At 41.2% G+C, this 13,374-nt stretch overlaps 1 protein-coding gene across 3 annotated transcripts in view; it reads right to left on the reverse strand.

The window, feature by feature from the left end:
- Positions 1-13,374, reverse strand: part of ARMC8 (armadillo repeat containing 8) — an 81,050-nt gene continuing 67,676 nt past the window's right edge. For all 3 annotated transcript variants that reach the window (XM_026855487.1, XM_026855485.1, XM_026855486.1), the window contains 6 exons: positions 13,109-13,258; positions 11,270-11,365; positions 8,975-9,070; positions 8,430-8,502; positions 4,433-4,526; positions 1-2,553 (listed from right to left, as the gene is read on the reverse strand). In XM_026855487.1, the coding sequence (XP_026711288.1) occupies positions 2,520-2,553; positions 4,433-4,526; positions 8,430-8,502; positions 8,975-9,070; positions 11,270-11,365; positions 13,109-13,258 (543 nt within the window). In that variant the 3' untranslated portion in view covers positions 1-2,519. The remainder of the gene's footprint in view (positions 2,554-4,432; positions 4,527-8,429; positions 8,503-8,974; positions 9,071-11,269; positions 11,366-13,108; positions 13,259-13,374) is intronic.

Below are 13,374 nucleotides of genomic sequence, written 5' to 3' on the forward strand. Positions count from 1 at the left end.
TCTGGTAAAGTTCTTTTTATTTACAGTATTCCTCTTTTTGTACATACCTATAGCAACATCAAAAATTATTCACAAAGCTTAACTGAATGTAAAAATGTTCTCATCCAACAGTTCATCCTATGAATGAATATCTGTGGAAAATGTCAACTGTTCTCATGCAGCAACAAGATTGTCTGAGCATTGTTTTTCATTTTTTTCTGGTAGAATTTTAGGAAGCCACCTCAAAACATGTACACAGATACTTACTCACCTTTTCTGAACACCTTCAGGCACCGGAGTTTTATAGAATCAAACTCAGATTTGCTTTTAGAAACGTGAATTTGGGGAGGACAAGAAGAGGTATGTAAGAACTTGAGCTCCTAAACATACATAGCAGGAGTGCAAATTTAGAAGTCTGATGCATGCTGTACAGTTTTGGATTTACAATATCTGTCTCAGAACTTTTTTCTGAGCTCAAGCAAAAATATATTTGACTGAATTTTATAAATAAGACTTCACATCTGAGGTATTGGTATTTATCAAGTTCTCACATATTTTTACTTCCCCTTTTGTTCACCCCCCAAAGTCCATCATGAAAAATTTGCAGAAGGACATTAAAAAACTGCCAGTCACTTACTGCAATGCCTGGGGAAAAAGTGTCAGGTGCTCACTTTTATTTGTCTTTCAAGAGTGGAAGAAGTTACACAAAATGTATATATTCTCCTTTGCAACCAAATGATAACAGTTATCTGATACATAGCACATTCAAATTCCAGGCCAAACTGTGGTCACATTTTCTGACACAAGTAGTTACCTTGGAAAAATGTAAGGCTATCACAATTTGACCTTCTGATTAGAAAGAAAAGAGTAAGATACTTATCAAAATTGGTTAGCAAAGTTACAGACCTCTCTTCTTGCTGCAGCCTTCCTGGAGTTCAGTGTAACAAAAGAAAGATTTGGTTTAAGACATTCGCTGCAATCTTCAGTGTGCCTGTTAGTGCTACGCAAATATAGTGTTTGGAGATTCTGACTATTAAAACTATGGTCTAAACTGAAATCAGAAATGAGACACAGGAAGAAAGCAAGAACCCTGAACTGCATGAAAGAGAGCTCCCTGCTGCCCTCATCTGTTCCTATGCATATTTGACTGTGAAGCCACAGGGGTCTCATATTCCAGCCTAACCTTACACACTCCTCTTCATTTGTACTCGTATTTTTTTCTCCACACAGGCACAATTTTCAGGAACTTCTAGACAATCTAGGCTTCTGAACAGAGTAAAAACCCACTGCTTATTATTCAGGTATCCAAATCCATGCAAATGTGTATATCTGCATATATACACAAAATCTGTAGCAACATTACTTGAGCTAAAAAACAACCCCAACAAAACCAAAACCCTAATTTTTCCATCCCTTCCCCAACTTAATGCACCCAGCTGATGTTTCATGGAAATAATCTGTAAGTCACTTAACTATATCTGTAGGTAAAGGATGCAAAACGAGAGCAATCCCTTAATCACTGCTTGCCAGCTCCTTCTGGTCTCTTGAAAGTATAACTTCTGCAACATACTGTTTGCTCTATTGATATTAGTGACCAGCAAATACTTATCACCAGTGAAATAAGCTAATCTTTCAGCAATTATCTGAGCAAGTTCTTGGCTACTAAAGCAATAGCTTATGCCTGCTGATATTGCAGCCACCTGTTACTTTCCAGAAAAGTCAACAGTCATGCTAACTCTGAAGTATGAGCTTCTAAGAACATAAAGAAACCCAAAATAATCCAGTTGACCCATTCCATGGATTTGAACTTGTCATCAGTACCAGGTGACCTTGTATGGCAGTAAAAAAACCTCTTGGACCTTGTCAGTACAGAATGCGCTGCTTATAATTTGGGGTCTACTGTCTTTAAAAAGGAAGTATAATGTAAGTTAAGGTGAAGTTCAAAATGCATATATTTTACTTAAAAACATTCATCTGTTCAAAATTCAAAATAAACTTTATGGGATACAACAGTTTGGTATTTTTAAATAACATTTCATTCAAACTGTATATAATTCATTGAAGTATTCGTACAGCAAACAATGGTTAACCCTTGAAAACCTGTAGAAAAGGATTTTCACACAAAAAAAGGAAAAACAAAATTGAGGTATCACACCCACACACATTCACCCAAGCACACCCACACATTCGAGCACTCCCACACACATCCACACACACAGGCTGCAGCAAAAGCAGAAAATTGTAGGCCCAAAAGGAAAATGATGACTGATTGTTCTATCCGAAAGTCCAGGTAGCTCAGGAAAAAAAAACCCAAAAAACCAAAACAACCCCCCAGGAGTCCTCTGAGTAAAGAAACTACCTCAAGAAAATTCTCAAGTGCACTGGAGACCTGATCATTTAAACTGTTTCTGCAAAGCAGCTCCCTGCACCTGAGAAAAATGCAGCCCAAGGTGACTTGTGCAAATATAAGGAGTCAGGAATATCTCCTGCTATTCCTTAAGTAGACATGAGGGGTGTCCATAGATTCAATTAGTCTTTGATCATGCAAGATACTGCTGGAGTGCTGTCTTCGCCCTGCAATAAAGGAAAAAACCTGTTAATCATCAGGGTTTGGCTTTATCATCAACAGCTTTACATACAAGACTATGCATCGTGCCAGCAAGAGAGGCAGGATGAATATATGAGGTAAAAGGAAGCCCAGTGGCTGGTTCCTTCAGATTGGAAGAATCTAGCCCATGGTACAGAAGTGCTCTGTGTGGGCTGTGACAATTTAAGAATCCACCTTGCATTTAAGTATTAGATGATCTAGCCAAGTATATTAGATGCTCAGCATAAACTGAGCAACTTTCAAGTATGGTGGGGCTTAAGATATATATTGAACCTCATTATCAAAACACCTTATAAAAAACTTATTTTAAAAAAAGAGCAATAGTTGTGAAGAGCAATTACTTTTCTGCAATACAGATGTGCCATGAAAAGCAGGTCTTTGACCTGAGAAATAAAAGATGTAACTCAGAACATACTAGAAGCACGTTAGTCCTGTCAGCAACACCAGCCCTACCAAAAACATACAATGAGATGAGAGCGAGAAAAGAAGCAGCAACCAATGTAATACTGGAATTTTTTTAACACTGTGCAACATATTTGTTAAGACTTCCCAAAACTCTCGGGTTACAGTTTTATCATCACTTCAGCTAATTTAGTGTTTCCTACCACCTGAAGTGAGAAGCTTAACTCTTCCTTTGTCCCCCACCCATCCCAACCACACTGTCATGACCATGACAGACTTTTTCAAGATCTGATACAACTCAGCAATCCAGAAGATTTTTTTTTTTTCTTCCAAGTTTCCTGCTATGTTCACAAGTCATATCAGCTCATCGAGGGGGCTGATGAGGCAAAGTTGAGATGGGGTAAAAAGCGGGAGCAGGTTTCCCAGAAGAAACAGGAGGGACAGTGACCTGAAACAGTACTAAGCACAATCCGCTCCATCTCTTAAAACCAAAACTTAAGTGTTGATAAGCAAGGCCAATTTACCAGAAAGTATTTTACTGGTGTAAGTTCTATTCCTATTTCTCACTGTTTGATAACCCTGTTTAGTTTTTCCACAATTTTCTGTAAACCTGATTAACTGATATCTGTATGTTCCTGATTATCAACTTAAATACTGATACTTTTGCATAGATGTTAAACAAAGAAGTCCTAACTTTACTACAAAGACATTTAAGGACACTGGAATACCTTCCATAAAAACAAGAAACCCAAATGTAATGCATTTTAAAACACTGCACTGTTCTGAGTTGTGTTGTCTATGTATGACCTCTTCCAAAAATCAGATCCTCTCCTTCAATTCATTATGGGTTATTACTAACTGTATGTGGGATAATTGCAAAAAGTGAACATAAAAAAACAGAAACTGTCATTAGCTATTTTGGTTACGTGTGTTTGTGAAAAAGCTAGATGATCTGTGGAGATACTACAGTATGAGTAACAGAACGGATATGTGGAAAGCTACTGTTGAGTTTAATTAGTTTAATTTAAATGACATTAACAACAGTGGTGATGCTGTGTCATCTTCCTAATTCATAGTGTTATGTGATGGCTTACCATTCTTCCAATTCTCTGGAACTTTGTTAGTAGTTCAAGATTTACACAAATATCTGTGTATCAGTGAGATTTCAGAGAGGATCCTCCACTGATTTAGAAGATCTTAAGTGCAGCTATTTTATACTACTGAAAACATCAGTAAAATCTGTTATTCCTGGGTAATACAAAACCTGCTCTTTAAACAAGTGTTCATCACAATTTCTTTATACACTGTAAAACTCAGTGCAAAGATAGACAGTTTTTCTGGGGCATTTGTCTATAATCACAAGATTTCAAAAAAAGATACTTTTTCAGTAAGAAGCAAAAGATTTCCCTCTAATATTGTTTTTGGATTTTTCTTTATACTCACTTGTCACACAGATTTGGATCCGATGACTGACTCAATTTGTGTAGAATATCTACTATTCCCATATCTCGTAGTTTATCTTGACGTTCTTGTGAACCTACAACAATAAATCACATTGTTGGGAATACCACCAAAAAAGAAATGCCAAGATAACAGAAGAAAGGAATGGTAGCAGATATCAACTCAAAGGCAGTTAGAACACAACAATGGAAAAACTCCCTCAGTTGTGGCTACTTCCCAACGGTGCTCTATTTTTTTTCCAGGACCTTATTCTCAGCAACAAGGAGGGGCCTGGTGGGGAATGTGAAGCTCAAGGGCAGCCTTGGCTGCAGTGACCATGAAGTGGTGGAGTTCAAGATCCTTAGGGCAGTGAGCAGGGCACACAGCAAGCTCACTACCCTGCAATTCAGGAGAGCAGCTTTTGGCCTCTTCAGGGATCTGCTCGGCAGAGTAACACGGGATAAAGCCCTGGAGGGAAGAGAGGCCCAAGAAAGCTGGGTAATAGTCAAGGATCACCTCCTCCAAGCTCAGAGGAGGTGCATCCCGACAAAGAGCAAGTCAGGTAAGAACACCAGGAGGCTGCATGGATGAAAAAAATCCTCCTGGACAAGCTCAGACACAAAAAGGAAGCCTACAGAGGGTGGAAGCAAGGGCAGAGAGCCTGGGAGGCATAGAGAGAAATTGAGCAGCCAGGGATCAGGTTAGGAAGGTCAAAGCCCTGACAGAATTAAATCTGGCCACAAATGTCAAGAGCACCAAAAAAAGCTTCTATAGGTACGTTGGTGATAAAAGGAAGACTAAGGAAAATGTGGGCCCTCTCTGGAAGGAAACAAAATTCATTACCTGGGATATGGAAAAGGCTGAAGTCCTGCACATGGCTTGGGGCAATGCCAAGCACAAATCCAGGCTGGGCAAAGAGTGGATGGAGAGCAGCCCCAAGGAGAAGGACTTGGGGGTATCAGTGGATGGAAAACTGACTGTGAGCCAGCAATGTGTGCTCACAGCCCAGAAAGCCAACCGTGTCCTGGGCTGCATCCAGAGCAGTGTGGGCAGCAGGGCGAGGGGGGGATTCTCCCCCTCTGCTCTGCTCTCGTGAGACCCTCCCTGCAGTGCTGGCTCCAGCTCTGGGGGCACCAACAGCAGAAGGACACGGACCTGCTCGAGCAGGTCCAAAGAAGGTCACGAGGACGCTCAGGGGGCTGGAGCACCCCCTGTGAGGACAGGCTGAGAGAGTTGGGGGGGTTCAGCTGGAGAAGAGAAGGCTCCGAGGAGACCTTAGAGCGGCCTCCCAGGACTGAAAGGGGCTATAGGAAAGATGGGGGGGAGATGTACAGATAGGACAAGGAGTAATGATTTTAAACCAAAAGAGAGTAGATTTAGGCTAGATACAAGGAAGAAATTCTCCCCTGTGAGGGTGGTAAGGCCCTGGCACAGGTTGCCCAGAGAAGCTGTGGCTGCCCCCTCCCTGGCAGTGTTCCAGGCCAGGTTGGACGGGGCTTTGGGCAGCCTGGGCTAGTGGAAGGTGTCCCTGCCCAGGGCAGGGGGTTGGGACTTGATGATCTTTAGGGTCCCTTCCAACCCAAACCATTTTATGATGATTTTTGTACTTTATACATATATGTTTAAAGAAAAGAAAATTTTTAAAGGCAAGAATCTGAACACATTTTATCCTAAAATAAGAAGCTTGACTTCATTTGGTTTATTCTCATCTCTCTGATTTGGATGCAGAGAACATTTAACTGGAGGTGTGGCTCTGAGTCTGACTTGTAGCACTGTATATTGCCAGTATAATGAGCAGAAAGCCATCAGGAGCATAGCCAAGTGTCACCCACTGAATGAAGTTCTCCAAGAGATGTGGCGTAAGTTACATAGTAGGGGGAAAAAACCCAAAACCCAAGTAGAGACACTGACTTCTTTGCTGAAGAGCAACATGGTCACTTTGAGGATAAATCATCCATCTCAGAAAGCTCTCCTCCTAGCCCCACCACTCCTCAAAGCACACCGCCTCCCACCACTCCTTCCCTTGCCATTTCTTCCAGCTCCACACTACTGCCTCCATCTGCCCTCTCCACCCCTATGCACAAACATACATTTTTCTGTGCAGCAGCATCCTTCAGCTCCCTCCTGGTTACCTTCCATTGTTCCAAGCCACAACTCATCCTACCGAATGTCTTCCACACTCCTTCCAGTTCCACCCACAAGTCCTTTGGTTTGAATGTGTGCTGAGACCCTGAAACCAGTCACCCATGCTGGGGAAAATTTCTTTGCAACAAATTCCCTTTCTAATCCATTTATCCTCTCCAGTGAACCTGTGCCCACCAATAATGAGTTCCTATAGCCTCTTCAAGACTTGGAAGCTCTCTTTACTAAAGATTCTCTTTCACTTCAGTTATTTTCGTATTTTACAGAAATACTATAACTCCTACTGTGTGACTCTCATCCGCTTGACTTCCATGCCCAGGAAACTGATAGAGCAGCTCATCCTAAACACCATCATGCAACACATGAGGGACAACCAGATGCTCAGGCCCAGTCAGCATTGGTTTATGAAAGGCAGGTCCTGCTTGACAAACCTGACCTCCTTCTATGACAGAGCGACCTGCTTATTGGATGAGGGAAAGGCTGTGGATGTAATTTACCTTGACTTTATCAAGGCTTTTGACACGGTTTCCCACAGCATTCTCCTGGCAAAAATGGCTGCTCAAGGTTTGGACAATCACACACTTCACTGGGTAAAAAACTGGCTGGACAACTGGGCCCAGAGAGTTGTGGTGAACGGAGTTAAATCCAGTTGGTGGCCGGTCACGAGTGGTGTCCCCCAGGGCTGGGTTTTGGGGCCACTCCTGTTTAACAACATTACTGATGATCTGGACAAAGGATCGAGTGCACCCTCAGGAATTTTGCAGAAGACACCAAGTTGGGTGAGAGTGTTGATGTGCTCAAGGGTAGGGAGGCTCTGCAGAGAGACCTGGACAGGCTGGAGAAATGGGCTGAGCCCAACTGCATGAGTTTCAATAAGGCCAAATGCCAGGGGCTGCCCTTGGGCCACAACAACCCCCAGCAGCACTACAGGCTTGGGGAGGAGTGGCTGGAGAGCTGCCAGTCAGAGAGGAACCTGGGGGTGTTGACTGACAGCTGGCTGAATATGAGCCAGCAGTGTGCCCAGGTGGCCAAGAAGGCCAAGGGCATCCTGACTTGTATCAGGATCAGTGTGGCCAGCAGGGACAGGGAAGGGATCTGACCCCTGTACTCGGCACTGGTGAGGCCGCACCTTCATTACTGTGTTCAGTTTTGGTCCCCTCACAACAAAAAGGACAGAGTTACTCAAACATGTCCAGAGAAGGGCTACAAAGCTGGTCAAGAGTCTGGAACACATGTCCTATGAGGAGCAGCTGAGGGAACTGGGATTGTTTAGTCTGGAGAAGAGGAGGCTGAGGGGAGATCTCATCACCCTCTACAGCTACCTGAAAGGAGGGTGCAGAGAGCTGGGTTTGAGCCTCTTTAGCCTAGTAGAAAGCGACATAGCAAGAGGGAATGGCCTCAAGTTGTGCCAGGAAAGTTTAGACTAGATATTAGGAAGTATTTCTTTACAGAACAGGTTGTTAGGCATTGGAATGGGCTGCCCAGAGAGGTGGTGGTGTCCCCATCCCTGGAGGTGTTCAAGAGTAGGGTCGATTTAGAGCTTAAGGATATGCTGTAGGTGGGAACTGTGCTAGGCGAATGGTTGGACTAGATCTCCAGGGTCCTTTCCAACCTAGATGATTCTGTGAACTCCTATTTATTGACACCGTCTTCTTGTGTCTCCTCTTCCTGCCCAGGAACAGCGCTCTACACTTCTCAATGTCCTGATCACTCTAACTTTTTCCATATTATACTTATAATGATGTCTCCCTTTATGCTTTGGATCCTGCTGTGCACTGCAAGTATTGATTACTATATAACATTAGCCTCTTGATCAGGATAATAACTTGTATATGCATTAATAATGAGGCTTTCTTACCTTCTTCTTCATTCCATATGAGATTAGATATACAGAACATGGCAGCAAGCTGAAGTTTAGCATTTGAATGACTCTAAATACAGAAAAACAGTACTCAAGTTTAGAAGAAGAAATTCAGAAATTATTAGACTTATATTTTGGCATTCATCCTGTAAGAAATAAGGTAGCAAAGTTGGGAGTAATTCTTATCTACAGCTTCTCTCAAATTAGTGCCATAACATAAGGCACTTTGGTAATACTCAGTCACTTCCTTCCAAATATTTACCAAGGTCTACAATGTAGGCCTTTTCCAAGATCATGAAATGTTTTCCATGTTACAGAGATTGCTTAAGTCACTGTAACATTCTTATGGGAAGCAACAACTGGATTTTCCTTTTAATTAGATTCTCAGTGCTCCTCTGCCATACAAAACTGCACTACATGATTTCTTGAACTCGGAAGTTAAGTGCATGATACTGAATAATTTACAGGACAAAATGCTGAAGAACCCGCTTTTCATTCATGCAAAAGACCAGCAAAAAACCTTTAAGAAAAATTCCCCATACCATGTAATATTTTATTTTCTGCAGGATGTCATCATTGGTCATAATCAGTTCTTTTGCTGTCGTTCCATCTGCTATATTGGCAAGTATACATAATGTCTGAAAGAGAAAAAAACCTGTTATTTGGCCACAGATCACATAGCATGATTTATACAGTTTCCCTGACAGCTTTGAGCTTGTGAAAAACAATTTCTTTAATTAGTTTTAATATCTTTAATCTGGAGTTTCCAGATTGCTTACAGCTGGGGCAAATGCCAAAGAGTTAACAGCTGTGGCTGAACAGCACTGGCAAAAAAACCCAGAGTCATTTTAAAATAAAAAGCAACATTCATTAATTCATTTAAATCAGTAAAATTTTAAGTCTCTCATGAAAATGTGCAGCATATATAGAAGATTAAATACATTGGAAAAATAAAGCAGTCTATTTTTTATCAGTGGCTAGGGAAAAAAGAGACATACCCATCTAGTTCTGAGGCCAGAAAATGGAAAGACAGAGCTCTATCAGAGTAATAATTTTCTTTCAGCAAGTCTAATCACACATCTTACCTGCAGAGATAACTCAAACTACTAATGCACCTGGTTATTTCCTGCCAATTAGAGAAGCCATCCTATAGAATAACTTTGAAGCAACTTGGCCCACATTGGCACTACATGCACATGGCATGAAGACTTGCAGAGACAAGCTTGCCTCCTCAGGGACTAGGAATCAGGAGATGCTCTACAGATTTCTTTCCCAAAGAGCCATGGAAAAACTTAATCATCTTTTTTGGAAATGCAGGGAGAATACCAGAGAACAATCAGCACTTGTATGATGCCCATGTCTAATCTGCACTGCATTTACGTCAGCAGTTGCAAAGATTTATTACTTCCAATCTACTAACTACATACTGACGAGCCAGTCAGTGATAGACATAAGCACTGTCCTGCTAGAAATATGGGCTCCTGCGTGCAGATAGTACTGGATGTATGACTTGATTCTGAAATAAAAGCAAGCTGCTGCTCACACCACAGGGACAAATAAAGTGCTTTGGGTATAAAGGCCCCAAGCCCTAAAGGCAACATTCAACCCCAGTCTACTAGCCCTTTCCAAGAGCATTTCTCAGGTACACCAATTCTCCTCTAAAACAATTCTGAGAGGCTTGTCAAGGTAAATAACACTCTGGTGCAATGAAGGCCATCCCTGTTACTAAAAGCTTTATTGGGAAGAACCGTTTAGAAAGACACAACTGGTTAATCCTCAGCTGTTTCAGCACCATTGTATCACTAAGTTTGCTATCCCTTAAGAGTCTTTTGGGGATTTTTTGCCAATATTGTACTTCAATAGCCACAAAAAGCATGTTTGCCTTCAGCCCATTCTTCACTGAGCAGAGATTTAGAGGAGTCTGGACTCACTTGCCATGCTGTTTGCTACCAATACCCTTCCTAAGTCAAAACAATTGTTTGGAATCTCCCAGAGCTTCTCCCTCCTCCCATTCTTCATCACCCCATGCCCTGTACAAGGAAGAAACAGCGTTCTCCAACTGACCATCCTGCCTATCGCTAGAGTTCATCAGCCAAATCCTGCTCATCTATCCTCTTGTTTTTGCTTTAACGTCCCCACAGCAGGTACCCCAGTATGCTGGCTCCATTATGTTGCCACCAAGCCACGGATGCTTTTCCCTGCTGGCCACAACCTCTTTCCTTCTCCCTTTCCTCTTGCATATTGATCTTCTCAAGTTTTAATTTGTCAGGGCATGTCCCTCCCAGCTTTTTCTTGGGCTACACCAGGATGCTCTTTTCCCTGCTAGTTCCTCTCCTCCTCTAATGGCTGCTGGCTCCTGCAAGCACCCAAGAGCAGCTGAGTTTCCACATGTCTCAGGAGAACACGTTATTGTCAGCAAGACAGGCAATGATGGGATTCTTCATTACTGACTGTTCCGATGGCTGCTATCGAAGCAAATAACCACGATGATTTTCCCAGTGTGAAATACTGGCTTTGTTCCTACTGTCCCCTTTCTGCTGTACAAATGCCTTAGATTTAATTCTTTCGCTCTTAAATACAGTGACCTCCTCTTTACCAAACCTACATTTAAAAAAACATTCTGAATTCAATTCAAACACATTTGTAATAATCCGTTAGAAAGAAAAGCATTCTTGTAGGTACTGAAATTACTAATCTGACAGACCTCAGTAAAATTTTCAGAGAACAACATAACATAACAACAATCCAAACAAAAATAACATGTTGAGGAGAGTGTGTGTTCTTAACTGCTTCTAAAATTTCATTCTGCCAAGACAACATGAAACAAAAAAGGGTACCTGCTCTTTGACTTCTATATTGTGCTCCCCTTCCAGAATGAGGGTCACTGCTTGCATGATTTGCTTCCCATGAGTGCTCATTATATGGTCTATGTGCTGCCAAAGCAATGATGGAATACAATCAGTGCAACTTTCCAGACAAAGAAGGGGCATTCCTACTTGAATTACTCTAAAGAGTAGCAACATTGCAAAAAGACCCTATCTCCTAGCGAGGTGTCCCAAAAACATGAATTTATCACAGCAGTAACACTTCATAATATTCCTCTTCCTTTGGATCCTGGTCTTGTTTGAGAGAGCATGATAGGGGCCTTCTGATTTCACTGCAACCTGTAGAGAAGACACTGGTTTCCCAGTTGCATGGAGGCCAGTCTGAAGACTGAATCCTGCCGGACCCAGGCTCTAAGTATGATGCTGCAGTTAGAAAGAAGCACCTCACTTCTGGTAACAGGGGGATAATTGGAGAGGGGTAAGAAAACTGAGGTTTCTTATCTGGTAATTGCTACTCTTACTGGAACACTGTGACCAGGTGTGATATCCACATTTCAAAGGTCTGAGAGGGTTCAGAGGAATAAACCATACAGATTACTTATAGTCTAGGAAAACTGTCTCAAGTTAAGAGACTTAAAGGCAAAAAGTCATTTGATCACAGACTATAAATATCTATACTAGAATAAAATTGATCATTAGGAATAACAGAAAAAGATGAAACTAGATCTACTGGATTAACTGATATCAAAACTCAAGAATTACTGCAAACAGCCATCAGAGATTACCAGCACATGGCACACTATAATTTTTTAAGACCTTAAGGATTCTTGGAGGACTTCTTAAAATTGCTAGCAACGAGACTCCATTCAAAAGCTGCTGGATGAGTTATTCTGGAGTGAGTTTTGGATAGAAAATGAAAATGGTTGGTTCTGGCTCTAAAACATACTACAGAAAGTAGGTGAAACTGGGACGTAGATTCAGATGAAGAACACCTTAAGTGATAATGAGAGTCTGCTGTCAGGAGCTCAGGGTGAATTTAATGAATGACTGTATTAAATATCTTTTTACATTAAGACAGAGCTAATTTTCTATGAAGCTTATTGAGACTCAACGATTACAAACATCAGAAGATTTTTTGCAGTGACCTTTTTACGGTAGAAACACAATACGTGATAAATGCACAGTAGAGGCTTCGTGGTTTTTTTCCCCACAAAAATGTTGGCTTGCCAAATGTTTGCTGCATGTTTTCCCTCTGTTCTTCACAGGGGATTACCCCTTTCTTTTCCTCCACCAATATCTCTTTCTCCCTGTCAAAAACAATTCATGGGCTTACATTTTCAAACCATTTTATTTCAATGTGTAAAATGAATGTATGCATTTTGTAAGTGCACAGTCCCACAGTCAAATTCAAAAAGTCAGTACTATCTATATAGCTGGATAAGAACAGAAATATTTCAGGTGTCAAGAAAGAAGAAACACAGGTATCTGTAAGATATGTACCTCTCCACACATGGACTCAACAGTGCAACCCTCTTGTTGTTCTGGACAAGTTTCACAAAGACTGTTAGGAAAATATTTTTGCTGAAAGCTAAATGTAATGGAATTGAACATTAAATGTAACTGTCTAACTCTGTATTTGATAATAATTACAAAGTCTCAGTGGATGCAGAGAATTCTTTCAAATATTTTCCTACACTGATTTGTACATTTGACTACAGATACTGGGATTAATCAAACGTTAATCTTGAAAAGAAAAATAACCTGTTTTACAAAAAAGATTGAGAATTAATTTGTATTGTCTGTGTGTTTGATCAAGCTTTCAGAAGAAGGTCTGGTTGCAGCTCTACTTACTGGGCGAGTAGACAGAAGATTCCTGAGCAGTCCCAAAGTTTTCATCAGAACATTTACATCGGAATCAGAAAGTAACTGGAATAACTGCTCTGTACTCAGACCTCGTAAGATGTCTGATTTGATCTTCTGTTCTGCTTGAAATGCCATATTCTGAAAGAGACAAATTTTTTGCTTTATTTTTTTACCTTAAACTCAGGCTTTTGCTCATTTAGTAGACTATTACCTGCAAGCATATATATCCTTGCTAAAATTAATCTTGCAAAGGT

This window comes from Athene cunicularia, assembly GCF_003259725.1.
Source record: "Athene cunicularia isolate RWA chromosome 9 unlocalized genomic scaffold, athCun1 chr9_part2, whole genome shotgun sequence".
Taxonomy (NCBI): Eukaryota; Metazoa; Chordata; class Aves; order Strigiformes; family Strigidae; genus Athene; species Athene cunicularia.